Genomic DNA, 26,584 nt, shown 5'->3' with positions numbered 1-26,584 from the left:
AACCAAGGGGACCAGTTGGTATCCAGTAGGAGTCTTAATTTTAAATATGGCATTTTTATTTTAAAATAGAAAACAAATTTATTTCCCCTCCCTCCCTCCCCTGTGAATAAAAAACCATCTGAGTGAAATGCTGGGATCTGAACTCAGAAAAGACTGAGTGGGTCCCAAGAAATCACATGCACATGACTGAGGAAGGATAAGCCCTGTCGCTACAGCTTGGTTTTCAGAAACACAGCTCCCTTTGTGCTGGTGTTGGTGTTTTTTGTTTCAAGGTTTTATAGAGTAGCACTGATGTTCCTTATGGCTGAGACAGATTCCCTTGTGTGCATCTAAGGCTGATAGCTCAAGTGAAGTCTCATTTTTCTGATTTCGAAAAAAGGGCTGAGTAGGCTTGAGTTGGTGCCCTAGCTGTTTTTAATTCTTGGAGACCTGGGTTCATATTCTGAGATGGATCCCTAAGAGAAAACTAACATTCATTTTCCCTTGTCCTCATTGATGCACATGACAAAAGCACTACAATATTTGGCCCGTCTACAATAAAATGCACATGGTGTTAAAATGGGAGAGAGAAAAGGCCAGAACAAAGTTAATTGATACAGCTACACAGAGACTTAGCCATAAATTGTGTCATTCTAGTTTAGTTGTTCCCACATCTTATTGAGAGCCCTTTCACCTTACTACCAATACCGGCTTTTGTCGTATCCTGACACATGTTGCATCTCTCTTCTTTTTTTTCCCTATTTTCTCCCATTAGTCTCATCCTTTCTCTCTTCTTCATCCTCTTAATCTCTCTTTCTCTTTTCTCCTGCTGTGTGTCTCCCACAACTGTCCTCACAATCTGCTGGGTCTGTTTCTTCCCTACTACTTCTGTTTGAGACTGTTCTTCTTTCTGTTTGCTTTGCTCCCAGCCTGTTGCTATAGACTGGTGGTTTTCAGAGAACATAAGGATGAAGCTAGATAAGTAACGTCCCAAGGGACAAAAATGTGATCCTGTAGAGGTGGTCTGGTATCCCCTATGGGACTGCTCCCCTTAAGTTTGGAACCTTTCTTGTAGCTAATGTAGTACAGAAATTGCTGTGCAATTGTACTTAGGACAGCTTTGGCTACAGAGTATTATAAATAGTAATCCTCACAGCAGCACTTTCTGGTAGAAAAGCATTGGTATTCCCATTTCATATACTGGAAAACTGAGGCACAGAGGTCATGATTTGTCCAGGGGTTGCAGTGAAGAGTTAGTGTGAGACTGAGATTGCCTTTCTGTGAAAATTTCTTAACTGGGTAGTAAGGAAGCTTAGGATCACTGGGATTAAGACTTCTCCTAGGAGTTCTCTGAATAATATAGAATTATTTGTATAAGAATTGACTTCTGACTATATTGATTCTGGAGACAGCTGCTGATTTCAGAGTGGGTTGTGTAAAACAGCTGAGAATTTCACTATTACTGTGATTTATATTTTGGCTCATAAAGCTATATAAAGAATTTACAGGTTACACCTTTGGATTATGCAAGATAAATCTTAATCTTTGTCCCTTTATATTTTCTGCAGTGTAAGTCTGTGGTGCATACCTTCATTTTTAATTGTTAAATAGACATTTTAATTTTTTTACTCAACTTATAATGACAACTATTCTAAATAAAACCAAACCTCTTATTCTCTACCTACCAGAAAGTGTTTCCAACATGGACAAATTTACATTTTTTAGAGGACTTTACATCCTGAAGGATCCCAGAGTGTTTTATAGCGCTCACTCATCCTTTACTGAAATGCTGCCATCTGTGGGGTGGAAAATAGCTGTTCAGCAGTTGGTCACAGTTCTGGATAGGAAGTGAAGAAGAATATTATATGCAGTTGGAACTGCAAGGAGAATGATAGACAGAGTTTAATACCATTACTGTTGCAACAAGTGTTGATTGGCTCTTTGGACCACACAAGTGGTCAGTTCCATAAATTTGCCCCCTCAGCTAAGTGACATCATTTCTAGCAGCTCAGTGGCCACCTAATACCATGCTGGGTTATTGGCTCAATACTGACTGGAGAGAAAAGAGCAGTGTTGAATCGCTAACACCACTTCTGGGTCACTTAAATGGTCCTTTAGGCTCCCACCAAAATAACTGACATTGCCTTGCCCTTAGAACCAAGGCAGTATGGCTGTTCCATGTGTTGCTAATAATAAAAATGTCAACAGATGTGTGTGGTTAGTCTTGTGCAGATTTTTCTGACCCAATACGAGTTTGAAAACAAATGGGGGTTTATTGGTGGTGGTAACCACATTGTTTTCAATAGTGTAACACACACTCGTAAGAGGATATGTGGTTTTACCCACAATATATAGAAAGCTGATTGACAGCCAGGTGAAGCATTTTTTATTAAAAACAAAATCAAGTGTGATTAGGCACTCAGCACTTTCTTTTGCATGTCATTCTGGAGCGGCCACTCCTCCGGGCCCCTTCCCCCCGCCCGCCCAGTATTTTTCACAGGTGCTTCACTCTCCCCCCAGATTTGTACCTACTTGTTACATCACTTACCCAAGTTTCCTCCAGCGCTATGTCATTCTGCTCCAACCAGCAACCAGAGAGGTTGAACAGGGCACCCTCCCTAGCCTGATACCATGCTAATTATTTCCATCATGTGACAGTTCTTTTGGCTGTTGCCATGCAACCAGGCTGGCGTAATCAGTCTTTTTTTGTCTTTTTTGTTTTGATCTATGATTGTAAACGTATCTTTTTAAAAGGCTTGACAGTGTATCAAGTCTGCTGCATAAAGGCCCTGTCAGCTGCTGCTTGCTCTCCAGTTTTTTGTTTTTAATCAGCTAAACTGGTGAATGACATGAAAGCATTTTTTCCTTGCTGCTTCAATTTATGCACATCTGTTGCTCAGAAACAAAGAAGGGCTCAAATCACAAAAAGAACTCAGAAGGTTTTATTGAAAGAGGAATATTTGATGTCATCCAAGGTAGTGTGTGAGAGAGAGAATTGTATATGAAAACATAATGGCTGCAGGATTTGGCCTACAATGTCTGAACAACCAGAAAAATATTTTACTGTTCTGTGACACACTTTGGAAACCAATGAGAGAGAGGTTTTTTTTTTTTTTTATTAAATCGTATTCTTTTTAATCTCAGTTGATATGTAAGATGTTTGTTCATATTAAACTGGCTTCTTTTAAATTGAAATACAGCTATAGTAACCTCTCTCATTGGGGAAAAATTGAGAGAAATCCTAGAACAGTGGTCGGCAACCTTTCAGAAGTGGTGTGCCGAGTCTTCATTTATTCACTCTTATTTAAGGTTTTGCATGCCAGTAACACATTTTCACGTTCTTAGAAGGGCTCTTTCTCTAAGTCTATAATATATAACTAAACTATTGTTCTATGTAAAGTAAATAAGGTTTTTAAAATGTTTAAGAAGCTTAATTTAAAATTAAATAAAATGCAGAGCCCCCCAGACCATTGGCCAGGACACAGGCAGTGTGAGTGCCACTGAAAATCAGCTCATGTGCCACCTTCGGCACCCGTGCATATGTTGCCTATCCCTGTCCTAGAATCCACTGCATGGAAGAACCTTCGATGTTAATATTAGCTCCCTACTACACTTCTGCTGGAAGAAAAATTAACTTTTGGTAGCTGTTCTCTTACGAGGACCTATGTGATCAGTCAAAGCCTTATGGTTTTTAACCATTTTCTCTGATAAAGAACATCGTGTGGGATGGTGCAAAGTTCCTTTAATTCTTCATAGAAAGTACTTTAACTGGTTTGTTTCTTACAAGCCAGTAAAAAAAAAAATTGTTTTTATATATATATAACTTGTGCTGGCAGAAAATTAAAATGTATTCTTTCCTATAAACTCAAATGTCTCTGCTACCTTGACTGAGCCTGCTCCTGGGGAGTTAATGGCAACATTCCCAATGACTTCAATGAGAGCAGGGTTGGGCCCTTGGGCTTTTAGGCCCCAGAATTCAGCAGAGCATTTAAACATTGGCTTCAGTGCATATCTACTTAGCAAAAGCATAAGGAGTAAGCATCTCCTCTGTTCTGATTAAGAGCTGTATAGAGGCTATTGCCTTTTCCCTCCCAGTCTCATCAGCACCTCCCTTATTTTACATCCTACCCCGGAACTTGGTGAGCTTTGATATTACTGTTTTAAAAAATACCTTGCGGATTTACATTTGAATTAATTGAATGTTACGTCATTATAATTTTGGTATATACATTCAGTCTGAAGTTACTCTGATTCAGGTGAGATTGAGACTCTTTTCTTCAATGTCAGGAGAGAGGAAAACTGACCCTAGAGGAAACACTCTCCAAAAAGCAGAGTGACTTCCTCTTTAAATTATTTTGAACAAAAGAACACGAATAAATGCTTGCAGGCTGGTTTTAAAAATGTTGTCCAATTTGTAGCAGAATGGTGAAAGAAATGTTTCTGGACATTTAAAATTTTGATGTTATGACATTTAAACTCTCTAACACTCATTTTCCTCTTCCACAAAATAGAAAGTAATATTGTAAAGAAATTTTTTAATATATATTATTAGTTCATATTCAGGCACAGTATGTTGGATGAATATTTTGGAACTCATGTTGAAAATTTGCAGGTGACCTAATACAATAAAACTTTTGTTTGGGTTACAAAATTAATTTTTATTTTCAGATCAAAATTGTTGAGGCTCTTCTGGGTTGATGTAAAGTGTAATATGTATAAGTGGTGTTCAAGGAACTCAAAATATTTAAGTTTACTGAGACAGAGTTCACACGCATCCTTGTGCATTATCAATCCATATTTCTTCGTTCTGGGTCTCTGTCAGTTTTAAAGCCTTGTTTATAAAGAACCAGCTCATGCCCTGTCCTGTGTGGCTATGCAAAGTAGTAGATGGGTATGCTGCTATTCTTATACCATGCCACCACTTCCTGCACGTGGTAGGAAGCAAGCTTTGCAGTACTACTGTTCCCTCTTGTGCATTTTGGCAGACTGGACTCTCCCTGCCTACCCCTGCAATATGCCTAGCAATTATATTGGCATGTGGGGGAGCATACAATACATGTTGTAGTTTACGCCTTCCTCAGAACAGGAGGGGAGAGAAAGTGAGAGAGAGAGTGTGTGCAACTCAGTAAGGGTACGTCTACACTACGGGATTATTCTGATTTTAGATAAACTGGTTTTATAAAACAAATTGTATAAAGTCGAGTGCACGCGGCCACACTAAGCACATTAATTCGGCGGTGTGCGTCCATGGTCCGAGGCTAGCGTCGATTTCCGGAGCGTTGCACCGTGGGTAGCTATTCCGTAGCTATCCCATAGTTCCCGCAGTCTCCCCCGCCCCTTAGAATTCTGGGTTGAGAGCCCAGTGGCTGATGGGGCAAAAATCATTGTCGCGGGTGGTTCTGGGTAAATGTCGTCATTCCTTCCTTCCTCCGGGAAAACAACGGCAGACAATCATTTCGCGCCCTTTTTCCCTGGGTTGCCCTGGCAGACGCCATAGCACGGCAACCATGGAGCCCGTTCAGCTTTTATTTTTACGGTCACCGTATGTGTACTGGATGCCTCGGACAGAGGCAATACTCCAGCGCTACTCAGCAGCATTCATTTGCTTTTGCATGATAGCAGAGACGGTTACCAGTCATTCTGTACCGTCGGCTGCCAGTGTAATTTGGCAATGAGATGACGGTTATCTGTCCTTCTGTACCGTCTGCTGCTATCATGGGTGCCCCTGGCTGAGGTCGGCCGGGGGCGCAAAGGCAAAACTAGGAATGACTCCCCGAGTCAATCCTGGGAGCAAGAAGGCAAGGAGCTGAGAGTGAGAGAGTGTACTGCTGGAGGATTGAGGAGGACAAGGGTTATCAGACACCAGGAGGAAGGTCCTGTGGTGAGGATAAAGAAGGTGTTTGGAGGAGGCCATAGGGAAGTAGCCCAGGGAATTGTAGCTGTCATGCAGCTGTTACAGGAGGCACTATAGACAGCTGCGATCCACAGGGCTGTGGGCTGGAACCCGGAGTAGAGGGTTGGCCTGGGTTCCCCCCAAACCTCCGAACTCCTGATCAGACACAGGAGGAGCTGACCCAGGCTGTGGGTTCCACAAGAGGGGAAGATCACTGAGGTGAACAAATCCGCCAATAAGCGCAGGACCCACTAAGGTAGAGGAGGAACTTTGTCACAGATCGTGTAGTCTGACCTTCTGCACAACGCAGGCTGCAGAATCTCACCCACCCGCTCCTGGATCAAACTCCTAACCTATGCCTGAGCTACTGAAGTCCTCAAATCGTGGTTTAAAGACTTCAAGGTGCAGAGAATCCTCCATCAAGTGACCCATGCCCCATGCTGCAGAGGAAGGTGAAAAACCTCCAAGGCCTCTGCCAATCTGCCCTGGAGGAAAATTCCTTCCTGACGCCATATATGGCGATCAACCAAACCCTGAGCATGTGGGCAAGACTCACCAGCCAGACACCCAGGAAAGAATTCTCTATAGTAACTCCAATCCCACCCCATTTAACATCCCATCACAGGCCACTGGACATATTTACTGCTAATAGTCAAAGATCAATTAATTGCCAAAATTAGGCTATCCCATCATACCATCCCCTCCATAAACTTATCATGCTTTGTCTTAAAGCCAGATATGTCTTTTGCCTCCACTGCTTCCCTTGGAAGACTGTTCCAGAACTTCACTCCTCTGATGGTTAGAAACCTTTGTCTAATTTCAAGTCTAAACTTCCTGATGGCCAGTTTATATCCATTTGTTCTTGTGTCCACATTGGTACTAAGCTTAAATAATTCCTCTCCCTCCCTGGTATTTATCCCTCTGATATATTTATAGAGAGCAATCATATCTTCCTTCAGCCTTCTTTTGGTTAGGCTAAACAAGCCAATCTCTTTGAGTCTCCTTTCATAAGACAGGTTTTCCATTTCTCAGATCATCCCAGTAGCCCTTCTCTGTACCTGTTCCAGTTTGAATTCATCCTTCTTAAACATGGGAGACCAGAACTGCACACAATATTCCAGATGAGGTCTCACCAGAGCCTTATATAACGGTACTAACACCTCCTTATCTCTACTGGAAATACCTTGCCTGATGCATCCTAAGACAACATTAGCTTTTTTCACAGCCATATCACATTGGCGGCTCATAGTCATCGTATGATCAACCAATACTCCAAGGTCCTTCTCCTCCTCTGTTACTTCCAACTGATGAGTCCCCAGTTTATAACAAAAATTCTTGTTATTAATCCCTAAATGCATGACCTTGCACTTTTCACTATTAAATTTCATCCTATTACTATTACTCCAGACTATTACAAGGTCATCCAGATCTTCCTGTATGATACCCTGGTCCTTCTCTGTATTGGCAATACCTCCCAGCTTTGTGTCATCTGTAAACTTCATTAGCACATTCCCACTTTTTGTGCCAAGGTCAGTAATAAAAAGATTAAATAGGATTGGTCCCAAAACCAATCCCTGAGGAACTCCACTAGTAACCTCCCTTTAGCCTGACAGTTCGCCTTTCAGTATGACCCATTGTAGTCTCCCATTTAATCAATTCCTTATCCATCTTTCAATTTTCATATTGATCCCCATCTTTTCCAATTTAGCTAGTAATTCCCCATGTGGAACTGGATCAATGCCTTACTGAAATTGAGGTAAATTAGATCCACTATGTTTCTTTTGTCTCAGAAATCTGTTACCTTCTCAAAGAAGGAGATCAGGTTGTTTTGGCATGATCTACCTTTTGGAAAACCAACGTGTTTTAACATGATTGGGGACTTACTTTATAGAAAACAGTCTACTGATCGGGTAAGATTATTTGTGTAGATGAGCCCTGTGTCAGCTGTTTTACATGTCATACCCAGATACTGATGCTCAGTTTGCTTGTTAATTGTTGATGGGAAGGAAGTGAGAATCTTCCTTCACAAAATCTGCAGACTTGTCAGAACTAAACAGGAAGATGCCTGTTCCTCTTCCACATCTTATTCTCTTAATGAGAGTTAAAGCCTGAGACAGAATGGTGAACAAAAGTATTTAATTCATGGTAGCATTACAATCTATTAGGTATCTAGATCAGCAGAACAAAGCATTCCGATACCATTTTGCACTCTTATTTTGTCACCTCCAAAGCAGTTGAATGTTTGAAATTGCAGCAGTATGCGACAGACAGGAGAACTGAAGTCACCAGGCACAGGCTGTTGTAGAATCAGGCAATGCAGGTCTTGAAAAACATGCTTTCCTGTGTTTCTCTAGCAAAACTCTGAATGGGCAACAGGAAGCTTTTCTTTTACCTAGCATATCCCCCAAGCAGAGTTTTCTCTGTAATGCACTATTTAAGTGAATGGAAAGATGAGTGGGGGGTGGGGGGGGGGAGGAAGGGATTTTCCTTTGCTTGTGCTTTGGTGAACTTTTTTAAATGAAAGTTTGAGAACATTTCATTAAAGCAAACAGTCTAAAATATTTACTTTGAAGATTGAAGTAAAGAGGAGAGCTTCTTATAGAATTTAATCCATTAGAGCTGGAAAGAATGTGACTGTTCTATTTGAAACAGAACATCTGGGGATCAAGGGGACTTATGTGGGTTTTTTTGAGGGTTTTTTTAGAGTGCTTGGGCCACAAGTGTCAAAAGCCTGCCCTTTCTTGGTTCAGAGCTATCTGATTGTGGTTTGTACTAGGAAACTGAACTGTTACTCTCAACACTTTCCTTATTTTATTTTTCCCAGCAATGGCTTCCCCTTAAACAGATATCAAAAACAGTTTTGTTTCCTGTATAGACCTGACAAAACTGTTTTTCGTGCAGTTTCAGGAAGTATATTTTGAGACTTCATTATATTTTGATCTCCTTATGCGGCACATCTTCATTCTCACTTGCTTGAGTAATTGGCATTTTATGACTGTTCAGCTACATTAGTATACTCAGTGATAGTGTTGCTAAATGAACTGTAAGACTCTAGCCTTACCTTAGATTTTAATTCTGTGGATGAACCTAGTGCTGGTGAAATAGCTTGAGTTAAGTATAGGCAGGTGTTGTGCAAGTTTCTCAGCACAGCTCTGCCAACTGGAACACTCACCTGTTGTTCCAGTCCTACACCTTTTTTTGGGCAGGGCTCTGCAAATTGTGCAGTAAGTTTCATGTGAATAAATAAATTTGTTTTGGGGCCTAAGTTAGGGTTTGAATGTGATTCCTAAGCGGTGAAAGACCCATGTTCTCCATGCTGTAGCTTCCTAATAGTAGTAGGTATTCATGAGTTCACTGCTAAGTTCTATGCACACATGTATTCCTGGGGGAATTCTATGCCACTGCACAATGAAGAGTTTGTGCAGAATTAATGTTTCCCGCAGAATTTGTGATTTCCACCAAAACATTTCCTTTTGGCGGAAGTAACAGATTTCAGCCCTGCTCAGGGCTGAGGCTCTTTCTGACTGCAGACAACGCGGGGCTGTCAGTTGGAGCACAGCTGTGTAACATTTCCTGAATCTTTTTTTGTTGTCTGTATTGTTACAGACCTACTTGCTGACAAGTATTTTGAAATCTATTACCAAAATAATTGAAACTGATGTGATTATACTGTGTTGTTTCGACAAATAAAATATGCAAAATTTTGCAGAATTTAAAAATATTATGTGCAGAATATTTTAATTTTTTGGTACAGGAGTAACACACACTTGTTTCATTTTTCAGTCTCTCATCTGATCCTCATTCTTCCACTTCCAGACTAAAGCGGTATTTACATGTTGATTGCCAGCCAACTCTTTTTGTTTTACCTTTTCTATTTGTTTCACATCCTTTAAGCTTTCACCACAAAATTCTCACTATATTACTCTCTTTCCTGGCTTCATGTAAAGTAGAGAAAGTGGGTGGAGAGGGGAAAGAAACCTGATCCAGTCATATGAGGAATCTTTCACCAGGTGATCAGGGATCTACTGGATCAAAAGTGTAGAGCCAGGGCAATTTTTACCTGGGACAGCCCAAGGAGGAGTTTTGTTCAAGATCACTTTTGATGTTTTTCTTCTCCTGACAGAACAGTCTAAAGGTGGCTGGTGGGGGAGAGCCAGTTGCATGGTAGCTTCAGAATGCACTATTATTTTACTGCATATTTTCTTGATTAATTGGTAAGTATCTACATGGGGAACAAATATTTGATGCTGAGCTCTTCAGTCTAGCAGAGAAAGGTATAACACAATCCAGTGGCTGGAAGTTGACACTAGACAAATTCAGACTAGAAATAAGGCATAGTTTTTTTTAACAGTGAAGTTAATTAACCATTGGAACAATTTACTAAGACTTGTGGTGGCTTCTGGATCACTGACAATTTTTTAAATCAAGAATGGGCGTTTTTCTAAAAGACATGCTCTAGGAATTATTCTGGGGAAGTTCTTTGGCCTGTGTTATACATAGGGGTGCCAACTGTCCAATGGCACAAACATTCTTCCCCTACCCCCCCTTCCTTTTCCAAGGCCCCACCCCTGCTCACTCCAGCCCCCCGCCCTCTGTTGCTCGCTCTCACTCACTTTCACTGGGCTGGGCCAGGGGCTTGAGGTGCAGGCTTTGGGCTGGGGAGTGAGGCCGAGGGGTTCAGAGTATAGGCAGTGGCTCCGGGCTGAGCCTGGGGCAGAAGGTTGGGGTGCAGGAGGGGTGTGGGCTCTGGGAGGGAGTTTGGGTGTGGGAGGGGCTCTGGGCTGAGCCTGGGTCAGGGGGTTGGGGTGCAGGAGAAGGTGCAGAGTGTGGGCTTTGGGAGAGAATTTGGATGCGGGCTCTGGGAGAGGATTGGAGTGCGGGAAGGGGTGAGGGGGACGGTGCTTACCTCTGCCAACTCCCAAAAGCAATTGGCACATCCCTCTGGCAGCAGCTTCTGGCTGGAGGGAGCCAGGGAGCTCCGCACACAGACCTTGCCCACAGGCACTACCCCCTGGAGCTCCCATTGGCCGCAGTTCCCAGCCAATGGGAGCTGTGGAGTCGGCGCTTTGGGCAGGGGCAGCATGTAGAGACTCTCTGTCCCCCAAGCCCCACAGAGGCCTCAGGGACGGTGCAGGCCATTTTTGGGAGTGGCATGGAGTGAGGGCAGACACAAAGCCTGCCTTAGCCCACTGTGCGGCTGAACTGTGAGCACCCAAAATCTCCCTGTTTGGCTGCAGTAGACTCTGGGAGATAGGGCCCGATTCTAGGAGACTCCTAGAGAAACTGAGAGGGTTGACAACCCTAGTTATACAGGAAGTCAGATTAGGTGATCACAGTGGTCTTTTCTGGCCTTAGAATTTGTGAATCCATCCCCGGCTCACTGTACAGCAGCAATGGGGTGTGCACTGGTATTCTAAGGAATCACAGTGGAACAAAACCCTGGTTGCAAGATTGTTGTTCAGGACACCAGATCACTCTCAGAAAACAGAAAGCTGGTTACTCTGTAGATTAATTGTGTCACCTGAGCTAGTTATTTTCTTTTCAGGGAAGTGCTTGCTGTGATGAAAATCTCCCCATAGCTGCTGGGGGAATGTACAGTTTTATGCAAAGGAAAGTAGGGAAGCAGTTTTGTTTAGTGGTTAAAGAATTCATGAGATCTGGAAGTTATATACAGAAACGCCCAGTTAAACCAATATACTACAGTGCTGTAATGATGGAATTGTGCTACAGTTGCTCTGTCATTTTTCACCATAAAATTTCCTATTATAGCTATCGACAATTCAGATTCATTTGCAGTAGCAACTGTGGGAGGGCTAGTGTGCACGTGGCTCTATGTGGTCCTCAGGTTTTTAAATCCAACATCATTAATCCTAATCAGAGCAGCTCTAGATACCATTGTGTTTAAAATGCTAGTGGCTGCTGACACCACGTCTACGTTTAATTCTCCCACAATTGTTGAGCTGGTAGTAGCAACTGTGGAAAATCATGGAAAAGACCATAAGAGGGCTTCGTCAACTAAAAAATTTTATACCTACTCTAGTTACAAGACTCTGCCCGAATTACTATAACTGAAAGAGACTACAGGAAAAAGGATTTCCCTATTTTTCTAGTTTGCGTGCCTTGACAACGCTCTGTTCAATTAGTTTCTATTTTTCTGTTGTATTGTCAGTTAGTTTTACCTGTTGTTTGTGTGAGTCTGTCACACTGTGATGGGGAGAAAGAAATGTTTTAAAAACACAGAAATTGGCAGGAGTATGCAGGGCAGGTGTGAAACCTGAAACTCCTCTTAAGTCGTATTGAAACTAACGAGGTTTCAGTTTGATACTGTCTCTTCTAGGGTGGTCTCTAGCTAAGTGGGCCTGTGCCAGGGATGTTGTGCATTTCCCACACCAGAAATAAATTGTTCCCTTGCTCTTCATATTAGCCTTTTTTCATAATTTCCCCCCCACAGAGACAAAATGACCGCTCAGGTTACTTTAGAGGATGCCTTGTCCAATGTGGATCTCTTGGAAGAATTACCATTGCCGGATCAACAACCATGTATTGAACCCCCTCCATCATCTCTACTTTACCAGGTAAGGAGTATCTATTATGAGTCTGTAATGCTCCTCAGAGGTACTCAGGATTGTGCGGCCCCTCAGTACCATCTACCCTTCGTGTGAAAGCCTTGTCTGAACCTGCCAGAGATCAGCTCCCTGACTCCACCAATCATGGCCAACGCAAGCACTCCCCTCTCAACCTATGCAGGCTTTGCTGTTCCTCTGCAGGTTAGCGATGGGCACACGCCAACCCCCAAACTTTTTGAGCATTCCCCTGGAATATGCAGCCTCTGGACATTCACAGAATTTCTGGGTCTGCTGTTCCCAAAGGAACAGTACCTCCAGCTTACCAACTTCACCTTAGGCTACTGCTTTGCTTAACTCACAGCACTGAAATTTGTTTATAGTGAAAACAAATATGTTTATTTAACAAAGAACAGAGGTTCAAGTAATAACAAGTCGGTAGAAGTATTGCAAGCAACTATATACAAATAAATTAAAAGCATAACACACATTCTAGAGCCTCCATTTAATTAATAAGATACTTTCCTGTCTAATAAAATTTAGCACAACCCAAGTCTTTGTCACAGGGCTAAACAGCCCTGGTTAGCTGTGATTCTTCTTTCATAAAACATGCATGCTGGTATCTTGTCCCCTAGATGAAGGATCCAAGGTGAACTAGTACCCCCTACGTATATCCCAAAAATCCATGGTCTACATTCACAAACAGGATACCTTTCCTGGCTGTTTTGGTTTTGTTTTGTTTTGTTTCCCCAGCAGCTTTTTCTTTTTAGCAATTTTGATTAGCTTGGTGGATCATTATGCAAATATATTTACATTGTGAGGGACACAATACATGACCAGACAGGGAGATAACTGTTTACTAGGTCCTTTTTGGGAGGAACTTGTTTATCACCTTCTGGTGACCAGCCCCAACTCACATATTTTAAGACATAATTATCAACATGCATGCATGACTCCTGAAATATTATCCGTACATACATTTTTTAAATGGCTACTTACTTTTGGTAGAGACCTTACATGCCACCTTTTGGTGTGTATATGCATGTACTTGATCTAGGGGATCCCTGTAACCCCTTTAAACCCTTTTTGTGCCCTCTTCCTCCTGGCACCAAGAGGTCCCTGGTCACAGATTCCCATTAATTTCTGGAAAAGCATATGTCCTTTTTGTTGTTGTTGTGATAAATACCACATTTGAAATTTTTCCCCAAGGGTTACATGTTTGTTTATTTTTTTTCATGCAGCCAAACTTCAACACTAATTTTGAAGACAGGAATGCATTTGTCACAGGCATTGCAAGATACATTGAGCAAGCTACTGTTCATTCGAATATGGTAAGTAAACATTTTCAACATATACTCTTTTTATTTTTTTAATAAACTGTGAGAGAAGAGGCATATATCTTTGACAAAACTTTCTTATGGAGGGATGAACATACACGGAGAAAATAGGAAATCAAGTTAGCAACCAGATTTCAAACGGCCATAGCTGTCAGGAAAGATCTCTCATAGAAAACATATAGCTAGCTCACTTTTTTTGTGCATCTCAAATAACCTCTTGGCTGGGTTAGCCAATATTGCCTGAAGTTTCTGTCCCCAAGCCTTCCTTAAGGTATTCTATATTTTTAAGTTTTCCAAGTTAGGCTAGTACTGTATTATCAACAGCCAGGCTCTGACTGTCAGAGAATACATTTATCTTCTGTGCCAGAAATTTCTACTACTCCTCTAGCATTTTGGTCAATACCTGAGGGGTTGCTGTATGCTATTCTTTTCTTCCCTGTCCCTGAAAGTAATATTTCTCTCTTGTATTCCATATAAAACCCAATGGATCCTAATTTATTCCCAGTGTAGCATTTCTGTTGTCTGTGGTTTTTAATGTCTTAAATTTGTAAAATATTACGTACTTCATAGATTAAAAGATTACATACTTCAGGATTAATAGTTGTTTAGTTTTGTCAGTAGTGAAGTTTGACCTCTTGGACTTCATATTTTAGTGGATGTAAAGTGTTATTTAGTAATCTGATACATATTAATTGCATTAAATAGTGTTGTAAATAGTCCATATTGATTCATGGTAGAATATTATTGAAATGAATGATTAAGGACTGCTCGATTTTTAGCTTTAGGATTAATTTTTCATGTTCAGTAGCTGAACTAATTGTTTCAATAATTGATGAATCAGGTTGAGTTGTGCTTAGCCATAGAGAACTTGCTTTACTGAAAAAAACAATATGACCTGACAATTTGAACATACTATTTAAGATGATATATCAGTTAACATTCAGTGTTGTGACTGATTATGTGTACATCCTAGTAAGACAAAAAAGTTTGTTTGGCTCAGGGTGTGTGTGTAGGTGTCATATAGAGAGAGTGAAATGGCAGTTTAAATTTTTTTTTCTGTATTTACCACTCCTTCTCATATTGATACTATTTTATTTATTTTAGAATGAAATGTTGGAAGACGGTCAAGAGTATGCTGTCATGCTGTATACATGGAGGAGCTGCTCAAGAGCCATTCCTCAGGTAAAGGAGGAAAATTCAGTTGTCAGACAGTGCCTGAACTCTCATCTCACGTTCTTTCCTGATTGTGTGGATACATAGCTTTATGGATAAACCTTAAAGTTCTTCTTCGAGTGATTGCTCACATCCATTCCAGTTAGGTGTGCGCGCCGCGCGTGCACGTTCGTCGGAAACTTTTTTACCCTAGCAACTCCAGTGGGCCGGCAGGTCGCCCCCTGGAGTGGCGCCGCCATGGCGCCCAATATATATCCCTGCCGGCCCGCCCGCTCCTCAGTTCCTTCTTACCGCCGTGTCGGTCGTTGGAACTGTGGAGCGCGGCATAGCTGTCCTCCACGTCCCTAGCTCTCCTAGTTCTCTATCGTTTATCGTTCATCTCTAGTCCATTATAGTTGTTAATTAGTTGGTTAAGTAGATAGTTAAGTTAAATAGTTGTTAAGTAGTTCTTCGCCGGGGGCTTAGCCCTTCCCGGCACCCGGCGCCAGGCTCATGCCTGTTTCGCCGGGCTTCAAGCAGTGTGCGGCCTGCAAGAAGCCCATGCCTACCAGCGATCCCCACGAAGCGTGCCTGAAGTGCCTCGGGGAATCGCACAGATCCGACAAGTGCCGCATCTGTAAGGCCTTTAAGCCGAGGACAAAGAAGGAGAGGGATCAAAGGCTCCGAACTCTCCTAATGGAGGCGGCACTTGACCCGACGGCTTCGCAGGCCGTGGTATCGGCACCGGCACCGGATCGCTCCGGCACCGAGAAGACTCCTCGGCACCGACCCTCTCCGGCACTGGAGTCAGAGCCAAGGCCGTCGAAGTCTGATACTCCGGCCAGGAAGACCCGGCTAGAGCGCCCGGCCTCGACATCGGCCGTGGCGCCGCCGGCACCGTCAGCACCGTTGACTCCGGGCCCGGCGGGTCCGTTGAGTCCGGTACCGCCGAGCTCCCCCATGAGATCTGGGGTTGAGATAGTGGTCCCGTCCACACCGGAGACCTTCGCCTCGGCTCGGGACCTTATTGCCCTGACTGAGCCCACTCGGCTGCCACCCCCGGTACCTCCGGTGCGGGTCGTGTCCAGAGGCAAGCCCATGATATCGGCACCGCCCAGAGACAGTCGTTCACGATCCAGGTCCCGACGTCTTGGGCGTTCCAGATCCCGACGCCGCTCGCAGTCCCGGCACCGCTCCCCTCAGCGGTACCGGTCGCACTCGCGGCACCGGTCGGCATCGAGACAGTCGCGGTCAGGCTCCAGTCGTCCACACCGGCACCGCGATTCCAGGAGCGGGTCCCGACGCTACTCGCCGCACCGGTCGACCTCCCGGCACCGAGCTGGTGGCAGGTCCCGGTCTCGGTCGACCTCCCGGCACCGAGCTGGTGGCAGGTCCCGGTCTCGGTCGACCTCCCGGCACCGAGCTGGTGGCAGGTCCCGGCACCGAAGCGGCGCCCGGTACCGATCAGGATCCCGGCACCGTGACAGATCCCGGTCCCGATCCCGATCCCGGCACCGATATGACTCCCGGCACCGGTCCCCGGCACCGAGACGATCCCCCGTGCCGGCCCGCGCAGACCCTTACCATCCAGGGTCGGCCCCACCATGGCCCTCGAGACAGCCGTCCGTATCTTCCCAGACGGACAGCGGGTATGCGCTGGGCACCGACAGGCAGGCGGCGCTGTTCGGTGATCCGCCGCTGCAGGACCAAGGCCCACAACAGTGGGGATTCTGGACACCCTGGGCATACCATCAGGCCCAGGGCCCCCAGCAGCTCCCTGCTAGACCGGCGACTGCGGAGCGTAGGGCCCCTGAAGCCTCGTTGTCTCGCCCCCCTCCCTCCCCGGAAGGGGAGGAAGGGTCCAAGCAGCAGGACTCAGCTGCGGCTCCGGAGGCAGAGGCGAGGGCTGAGGAAGACCCTCAGTTAGACACTCTCGTGCCTGGGGTCTCATCTTCCTCCTCCCCGGATGAGGCGGTGGCGGGTACCTCCTCCAACAGTCCCCCCCCGCTGGATCTCAGGGCGCACCAAGACCTCCTCAGGCGCTTGGCTCAAAATCTGAGTCTGCAGGCAGAGGAGGTCTCGGAGATAGAGGATCCAATTGTCACCATCCTCTCTTCTGATGCTCCCACCAGGGTCGCCCTGCCCTTCATACGGACCATCCAGGCCAACGCCAATACCATCTGGCAGTCCCCGGCCTCCATCTCTCCGACAGCGAAAGGAGTCGAGAGGAAGTACATGGCCCCTTCTAGGGGATACGAATATCTCCATGTACACCCGACTCCGGGTTCACTGGTGGTGCAATCAGTGAACGATAGGGAGCGTCACGGCCAGGAGGCTCCAGCCCCCAAATCCAGAGAAGCCAGGCGGATGGACCTCCTTGGCCGTAAGGTGTATTCGGCTGGGGCGCTGCAGCTCAGGGTCTCCAACCAGCAGGCCCTGCTGAGCAGATATGCCTTTAATTCCTGGGTGGCAGTGGACAAATTTAAGGAGCTGCTGCCACAGGATGCTCGCCAAGAGTTTACGGCCATCTTGGACGAAGGCAAGAAGGTCGCACGCACGGCCTTACAAGCCTCCTTGGACGCTGCGGACTCGGCTGCGCGTACCCTCGCGTCAGGAGTTACGATGCGTCGCATCTCCTGGCTGCAGGTTTCCGGACTTCCGCCGGAGCTCCAGCATACCATACAGGACCTTCCTTTCGAAGGCCAGGGCCTGTTTTCTGATAAGACAGACCCCAGACTCAAGAGTCTAAAAGACAACCGGGTTATTATGCGGTCCCTCGGGATGCACACCCCCGTGACGCAGCGTAGACCCTTTAGGTCGCAACAACAGCAGCAACGTAGGCCGTTTTCCCAGGTCCGCCAGCGGCAGGACCTTTACAGGCGCCGCGGCAGGAACGGAAGGCGCAGACAGTCGGGGAACCAAGGGGGGCAGAACCAAGGCTCCTCAAAACCCCCGCCTGGTCCTAAGCCTTCATTTTGAAGGTGCGCCCGAGGGCGCGGTAACAGTTTCCCCTATGGATCCTTCCCCCCCGTTTTCCAACCGCCTTTCGTTTTTCCTCCCGGCGTGGTCCCAAATAACATCGGACCGCTGGGTCTTGAGCATGGTGCAGACGGGATACCGCCTGCAGTTTGTTTCATTTCCTCCTTCCCGCCCTCCTTCCTCGTCCCTCTTCAGGGACCCCTCTCACGAGCAATTCCTTCGGCAGGAGGTGCAGACGCTCCTCAGCAAAGGAGCTATAGAGGCGGTTCCGGAAAACGAGAAAGGCAAGGGGTTTTATTCCCGCTACTTTCTGATCCCCAAGGCCAAGGGGGGCCTCAGGCCTATCCTCGACCTGCGAGAACTCAACAAATACCTCGTGAAGTTGAAGTTCCGCATGGTATCCCTGGGGACCATTATTCCATCCCTGGATCCGGGAGACTGGTACGCCGCCCTCGACATGCAGGACGCGTATTTCCACATTGCCATTTGGCCACGCCACAGACGCTTTCTCCGCTTCGTTGTGGGGGCTCTTCATTATCAGTTTGCAGTCCTCCCATTCGGCCTGTCCACGGCCCCGAGGGTGTTTACAAAATGCATGGCAGTTGTCGTGGCGCATCTTCGGCGCAACCGTGTCCACGTGTTCCCTTATCTGGACGACTGGTTGATTCGGGGCACGTCGGAACAGCAAGTCAACAGCCATGTCCGCGTGATCACCGGCATGTTTGCAAGTCTGGGCCTCTTGATAAACACAGACAAGTCCACCCTGAGGCCCACGCAGAAGGTGGATTTTATCGGGGCCGTCCTGGACGCCACTGTGGGCAGGGCCTCCCTGCCTCTGCAACGGTTTCAGACCATGGCGGCGATCGTTCAACGTTTGCGGTCAGCCCCATTGACGTCAGTGAGGACATGTCTAACCCTGTTAGGCCACATGGCGGCGTGCACCTTTGTGACCGACTACGCTCGGCTCCACATGAGGCCTCTCCAGCTGTGGCTTATCAGTCATTACAGGCCGGCAAGGCAACCGTTAGACATGTTAGTCACAATCCCCCAGAAGGTCTTAGGTTCTCTCGGCTGGTGGCTAGACCAGTCCGTATTATGTGCGGGTCTTCCCTTCCACCCCTCTCAGCCCTCGGTATCCCTGACAACGGATGCCTCAGATCTAGGCTGGGGGGCCCACCTAGGGGCCCTGCGGACACAGGGCCTGTGGTCCCAGGAGGAGGTGGGGCTCCACATCAACATGCGGGAGTTGAGAGCGGTCCGCCTTGCTTGTCAAGCGTTCTGTCATCAGCTTCAGGGTTGTTGTGTCGCCGTGTTCACGGACAACACGACGACCATGTACTATATCAACAAGCAGGGCGGCACCAGGTCCTCCTCCCTGTGCCACGAGGCGTTACGACTCTGGGACTTTTGCGTAGCCCACTCCATTCACCTCAGGGCTTCCTTCCTCCCTGGAGTACGGAACACACTGGCGGATCGATTGAGCAGATCCTTCCTGTCACACGAGTGGTCCCTTCGCCCGGACGTCTCTCTCTCCATTTTCCGGAGGTGGGGTTATCCCCGGGTGGACCTCTTCGCGTCCAAGGGGAACAGGAAGTGCCAAGCGTTCTGCTCCTTTCAGGGCAGGGAGCCGGGGTCGATAGCGGATGCCTTCCTCATCCAGTGGTCGACCCACCTGTACTATGCGTTTCCCCCGTTCCCTCTGGTCCACAAGGTCCTCCTGAAGGTGCGCAGAGACAGGGCTCTCGTGATCATGGTGGCCCCGGCATGGCCCAGGCAGCACTGGTACACCATGCTGCTGGACTTGGCCATAGCCGACCCAGTTCCCCTGCCCCTTCATCCGGACCTGATTACCCAGGACCACGGGACCCTCTGTCACCCAGACCTGCAGTCGCTGCACCTAGCGGCGTGGCTCCTGCGTGGCTGACTGGTTCCGAGCTGCGCTGCTCCACGCCTGTGAGAGAGGTGCTCTTGAGCAGCAGGAAACCGTCCACAAGAGCCACATATTCGGCGAAATGGAAGCGCTTCTCCTGTTGGTGCGTAGAGAGAAATCTCCGCCCTATGGAAGTTTCGATAACCGAAATCTTAGACTACGTTTGGTCCCTCAAAGGGCAAGGTCTGGCCTTATCGTCGTTGCGAGTCCACCTAGCAGCTATCTCCACCTTTCACCCGGGTGCGGACGGTCGCTCCGTTTTTTCTCACCCGACGGTGTCGAGATTCCTTAAAGGGCTGGAACGTTTATTCCCTAACGTCCGTCCCCCTGCTCCAACCTGGGATCTTAACCTGGTGTTGTCCCGGCTCATGGGGCCCCCCTTTGAGCCGTTAGCTACTTGCTCCCTGCTCTACCTCTCTTGGAAAACTGCCTTTCTAGTGGCTATCACCTCAGCTAGACGGGTGTCGGAGCTCCGAGCTCTTGTGGTAGACCCCCCATATACGGTCTTCCACAAGGACAAGGTGCAGCTGAGACCACACCCTGCTTTTCTGCCCAAGGTGGTCTCAGCCTTCCACGTCAACCAAGAGATTTTCCTTCCGATTTTTTTCCCAAAACCTCACTCCTCAGGCAGGGAGCAGCAGCTCCACTCGCTGGATGTCCGTAGGGCTCTCGCGTTCTACATAGAGAGGACTAAGCCCTTCCGAAAATCCCCCCAGCTTTTCGTGGCGGTAGCAGAGCGTATGAAAGGGCTTCCTATCTCCTCCCAGAGGGTATCCTCTTGGGTTACGTCCTGTATCAAGACCTGTTATGACTTGGCCCATGTCCCTACGGGCCGTGTGACTGCGCATTCTACCAGGGCGCAGGCGTCGTCGCTGGCTTTCCTCGCCCGCGAGCCCATCCAGGAAATCTGTCGGGCAGCGACCTGGTCATCGGTCCACACCTTTGCTTCCCACTACGCCCTGGTCCAGCAGTCGAGGGAGGATGCGGCCTTCGGAACTGCAGTGCTCCGTGCCGCGACTTCTCACTCCGACCCCACCGCCTAGGTATGGCTTGGGAGTCACCTAACTGGAATGGATGTGAGCAATCACTCGAAGAAGAAAAGACGGTTACTCACCTTTGTAACTGTTGTTCTTCGAGATGTGTTGCTCACATCCGTTCCACACCCGCCCTCCTTCCCCACTGTCGGAGTAGCCGGCAAGAAGGAACTGAGGAGCGGGCGGGCCGGCAGGGATATATATTGGGCGCCATGGCGGCGCCACTCCAGGGGGCGACCTGCCGGCCCACTGGAGTTGCTAGGGTAAAAAAGTTTCCGACGAACGTGCACGCGCGGCGCGCACACCTAACTGGAATGGATGTGAGCAACACATCTCGAAGAACAACAGTTACAAAGGTGAGTAACCGTCTTCTCTAGAATGAGCATTTACTCCTGAATCAGCAAGACTGGGAATGTTGTTGAAGCAAAACTTTCAGCTCCTGAGGACTGGATGTTTTTTATGGTGAGGGAATTAAGGAAGCATTTCATGTCACTCTGTATGAAGCTTCCTGGCTGATTTGCAAATAGAGTAGCAATAATGTGCACTGAATGGGCAGTTTTGATAGTAGTGTTAATTTGACACCAAAATTTCCCATGTCATTTAACAGAAAACAAATGGAGATGGTGGTGCCAGCAAGCATTTAAAGCTTAAATTCAAAGTGATTGTGATCAGCAACTTAACATATTGTTACTTGATGATGTAAACTAGACATTAAACACTGCTCTGGAGATCGTCAAATAGGATATTGGGTCTGGTCACTTTTTAAAAATGTTTGAGGCAGTCCAGATTTTCTCTGTGTGCTCATGCATGCGGGTACACGTGCTTATTTATGTAATGCGCACAGGTGATGGGAATCAAAAGTTAGGACTTAAGTGCCTGAAAAACTGAAGTTTTTGAAAATAGAGTTAAGATGAGCTGGAAAAGCAAATGAAATCACAGTCCTCTTTTGACAGCTCTCTGATTTTAGGGACTTTCCAATAAATAAATAAAATAAATAAATAAAATCTGTGCTGCCATGGAAGGAAGAGGATAATCTTTTGGTTAAATTACTGGACCTCAGAAGATCTGGGTTCAGTTCTCCACTCAGTCACAGTCTTTGTGACCCTGGGAAAGTAACTTAATGTCACTGTGCCTTGATTCCCTAACTATAAAATGGGGAAGATGCTGCCCTACCTCACAGTGATGTTTATAGGCTAAATTCATTATTATCTGATGGACACAGATACTACAGTAAGGGATGCCATATAAGAACCCAGGTAGCTCTGAGAATTTTTTTTTTTTTTAGTCCCTGAAAACTGTGTTTGAGATGTTAAAAACAACAATTTAGCCGTAACTTTGGATAAACAGCACTATAATACATTTTCTTGGTTCAATGTGCCATTCTGGAGCTGTGTCTCTGCTGAAGTTGTATTTGGGAGTGACTTTCCAGTTTCACTATTTCTTTGATTCTCTTCAGGTTAAATGTAATGAACAGCCTAACCGAGTAGAAATTTATGAAAAAACTGTGGAAGTTCTGGAGCCCGAGGTTACAAAACTGATGAATTTTATGTACTTTCAGGTAAAAAGAGTTAAACCAATAGCTGTTTAATAGAGGTTTTGTTTTGTTTTCTTATGTGCTGTGGTGTTGTACGCTCTTCTTTAGCTGTCTTTATTCAAAGACTATATTACTGTAACCAAACATTGTAAAGATTTTACCTGGCCCACAGAGACAGACCATGGTCCTGACGTGACTTAAACTTAGCGTGTCTTCTAAGTGCAGTCATATTTGTGCATGTAGCTTATCGCCTGTGCTCAGCTTCTTGTTCCACACGCTGTTATTGCACAGTTTTAAATTCCTTTCTTTTTTATTTCCCATATCTATGCTCACTTTTACTTGCCCATTTGTTTTTCATGGAAGTGACTGCAACATCTCTTCTAAGCTGTAGAGTGAATCAGTTTTCTTCTTGCCCAAAGACCTTTGATTCTGTTCTGTAAACACTTGAGTAACCTTACATGTGTGAACATTCCTGTTGAAATCAATGGGACTATTTGCATGAATAAAGTTAGGTATGTATATATTACAGGACTGGGCCTATGATTGCTGCTCCATTGGACACTATGCATGCTTAATATGTTTTTATCTGGCTAGTCGCATATGGTTGCACAAGATATTTCCTTTATATCAGTTAATGATATATAAGTGAAGGGTAGCTGGGATATTTTTGTAAATTTCTATTATTTATATGAAGCTTGCAGACATGGAGAAGACCTATCAAGTCATCTAGTTCATACCCTTCTGTAAGGACCATTGCAGGATTGCTCCCTATAGTATTTTTGTGTTTTATTGCAGTGATTTTCAACTTGTGGCCTGTAGACATGGAATTGGAATTAGGATTAGATTTCCAAAGGGGTCCGCATCTCCATTGAAAAGGTTTTTTAAGGGTCTGCAAATGAAAAATTGAAAAACACTGTCTTATTGCGTTTTGTCTAGCTAGTTGTGTGAATACGCTAGTATTCAGACAACTAATTCACAGTCTTAATAGACCTATTTTACTGTTAGATACCAGAAATGTTTCCAGATAATTCCTTTGTGCAATTTTAACGCTTTCTGCTAGTTACATCTCCTTGAGTTGTCCTCACTGATTCCTCGCTTTCCTTGGTCTTTAAGGTACTCAAAACTATGTATACTGTAAACTTGCATCATCAGTCAAATCAGTGGAAGGGAAGGGGGAACCTATTTGTTCAGCATGGTTCTCTTTACTTTCCTCCCAGGACTTGGACTTGTATGGTCGTTTCTGAGGAGATATACGAACCTGTGAAAGCAGCTCCACTTATGAGACTCTGGTAGAGCTTAATGGAGTGCTTCCTGGGCTTCCTCTCTTGAATCCCTGAATCTCTCACTGCCTGGCAGAGGAACGCTTAGTGACAATCTGCTACTCTCTTTCCTTCCACCCTAGCCTGATATCTCATATGGTGGGCTGGGCTCAGAGAGGAGGCAGCTACTGGGGGAGAAGGTGAAGAGTGAGTAGAAAGGCAGCATTCCCACAACCGCCCAGTACAAATGGGCCTGATTTAAATCCAGACCAGGCTGTTCCATTCAAGGAACTTAACATGCTCTACAAATCGTGGAGAACATCCTTTTTACAGCATCCATTAGACTTCCTTGCAAAAGAATTTGAAAACTGCAAACTAGAGCAACAAAGAAAGGAAAACCAACAAAACATTTTGATCCCAGCCACTGTGCTTCATGCTCCAGCAAAATTCTATGGTAGTTGCAATGTCACCTAAGCGTACTGATTAGTAACATATGGCTGTACATGTGGGGAGCTGGAGAGGCTGTGCTAAATGCTCATCTTACCCATACATATTCTGAAGTTTTAATGGAATTGTCTCACTCCTACTTGCAGATGTCTTTTAAGTGAACTTTGGAATTTGATGATGAGTTACTTTAGTGGCATTTTACTGTTAAAGAACTTTATAGGAAGAGAGAGGGGATAACCTACATCGAGGTGTCTCAACCTTTCCAGACTACTGTACCCCTTTCTGATTTGTCTTGCATACCCCCAAGTTTCACCTCACCTAAAAACGACTTGCTTACAAAATCAGACATAAAAATACATTAGTGTCACAGCACACTAGTACTGAAAAATTGCTTACTTTCTCATTTTTACCATATCATTATAAAATAAATCAATTGGGATATAAATATTGTACTTATATTTCAGTGTATAGTATATAGGGCAGTATAAACAAGTCATTGTATAAAATTTTAGTTTGTACTATCTTTGCTAGTGCTTTTTATGTAGCCTGTTGTAAAACTAGGCAAATGTCTAGGTGAGTTGATGTACCCCCTGGAAGACCTCTGCATACCCCCAGGGGTACACATATCCCTGATTGAGAGCCATTGGCTTAGATATTGCAGTGAAAGTAAAACATTGAAACTGTTTCTTTACTAAACTATGGATTTCTGCTCCTTCCCTTCACTAGAGAAATGCAATTGAACGATTCTGTGGGGAGGTGAAGCGCTTATGCCATGCAGAGAGGAGGAAGGATTTTGTGTCTGAAGCATATCTGATCACTTTGGGCAAGTTCATCAACATGTTTGCAGTATTAGATGAGCTGAAAAATATGAAGTGCAGTGTGAAGAATGACCACTCTGCCTACAAGCGGTAAGATGTTGTTATAAGAAAGTATATGTCAAGCTTACTGTTATTGAAATACAGGAACCTGCACAAGATGGCACTAGCAGCTCTTTTTACAACACCGGTAATATTTAAATGTAATTCCATCTACATTAAAAAAAAATACCGTGAAACTAAAGGTGAACTGACAGAAAAAACTATCTGAGCAAATCTGTTTTCCTTCTGCTCTTCTACAGTAACAAAACAGATTTCCAGGTGTAGACTCTGTCAGCCTATCTTTCATTATGTTTTAAATTTAATGAGAATACATTGTTTGATAAATCTTTTAACTTAGAAATTCTTTCTTTCTAGTTACAGAATTCCCATTTTTAGCATTCATGGTTGAGCTTTTGTCAATGGCCTTTGATCTTGTTGCCCTTAAGGCCTTCTGGCTTTGCTCTGACAGGCCCCTGTGATTTACAGATGAAATGAGAGGGGGAGAAGGTTAGAATATCAGGAATGAAACCCCATTCTCATCCTGACACTGCAGCATGTAACATTGATAAAGTCTTATGCTGTGGCAGATGTAGGAAGCAAAGAGAGTGTGTGCTTCCACAACAGCATTTGCAAAGCCTTGTACAGAACAATACCAATAGATCAAGATCTATCACTCACTCAACAAAGGTCTTTGCTTTACTCATGTTTAACTGTAAAGCCTCCATTCAGGGCTGAGGTTTTCTTCCTATGAGGAATTCTTTTTTGTTCTGTGGGTGAAATCCCTTGGATTTTGATAGATCTTCTCTTCCAGAGCAGTGTCCTGAGGGGACAGACACTATTCTCTAAAGGCTCGATGTTCAGCTGGTGTAAGTCGGCACTGAATTCCGTGGAGCTATGTCAACCCATACCAGTTGAGAATCTTGTCCTAACTCTCCTTGAGTCACTCACTGGTACGTGAGATGCTGAGGGTGCTTTGATTCATAAACTGTGAATTTTATCTATGGCCATCCCAGCTAGTTAAGACCCATGGGAGCCAGTGAACCTACTGTTAGTGAAGTTTGTCACCACCTTTGTAAGAATGGGGTGCCAGTGTTCTCAAGGAGGGTCTGATGAGGCCTCTTAAGAAACCAACTTTTAACATGGACAGTTTTACAAAATTTAAACCTGTGTTTGAATCTCACGTTCTCAGAAGAGTGTAACAAACCAAGTCTAGTAGTGTCTGGTGTCCTCTCTTTTGCCTGATTGCAAGTAATTGCGATCGGATCAACATCACCGATGCAGTTACTATGATCTTGTCTGAGTAATGAATAAAGCATCTGTACTGATTCTTTAAGAGCTGTCATCTACCTTTGACCAAGAGGTAGCGTTGATGTATATGTAGTTTTGATCAGAAGTGGATGGATTTGCTCGTGAGCTGCTCTGCTATAGAGAAATGTTGTTGATTTTTTTCCTTTGACTGGGTTCTTTTTCTCTTTCCAAAGAGCTGCTCAATTTCTGCGTAAAATGGCTGATCCTCAGTCCATCCAGGAATCCCAGAACCTCTCCATGTTCCTTGCTAATCATAACAAGATTACACAAGTAAGTTTTCATAATCTTACACTAAATGGCAAATATTTTATA

The 26,584-nt window shown here is 45.3% G+C and overlaps 1 protein-coding gene across 6 annotated transcripts in view; it reads left to right on the top strand.

Annotated features, from left to right (window-relative positions):
- The window catches only part of CYFIP1 (cytoplasmic FMR1 interacting protein 1), a 143,417-nt gene that overhangs the window by 24,781 nt on the left and 92,052 nt on the right, over window positions 1–26,584 (top strand). For 5 of the 6 annotated variants that reach the window (XM_030571191.1, XM_030571175.1, XM_030571199.1 and 2 more), the window contains exons 2-7: window positions 12,324–12,447; window positions 13,677–13,766; window positions 14,877–14,954; window positions 22,324–22,425; window positions 24,834–25,015; window positions 26,446–26,542. In XM_030571191.1, the coding sequence (XP_030427051.1) occupies window positions 12,331–12,447; window positions 13,677–13,766; window positions 14,877–14,954; window positions 22,324–22,425; window positions 24,834–25,015; window positions 26,446–26,542 (666 nt within the window). In that variant the 5' untranslated portion in view covers window positions 12,324–12,330. Of the gene's footprint in view, window positions 1–9,995; window positions 10,087–12,323; window positions 12,448–13,676; window positions 13,767–14,876; window positions 14,955–22,323; window positions 22,426–24,833; window positions 25,016–26,445; window positions 26,543–26,584 lie in introns of all 6 variants that reach the window. The other variant, XM_030571182.1, reaches the window with a different exon arrangement.

This window comes from Gopherus evgoodei, chromosome 1 (genome assembly GCF_007399415.2).
Source record: "Gopherus evgoodei ecotype Sinaloan lineage chromosome 1, rGopEvg1_v1.p, whole genome shotgun sequence".
Taxonomy (NCBI): Eukaryota; Metazoa; Chordata; order Testudines; family Testudinidae; genus Gopherus; species Gopherus evgoodei.
The sequence above is the reverse complement of the archived record's forward strand: the minus strand, read 5'-3'. Positions and strand labels throughout refer to the sequence as shown.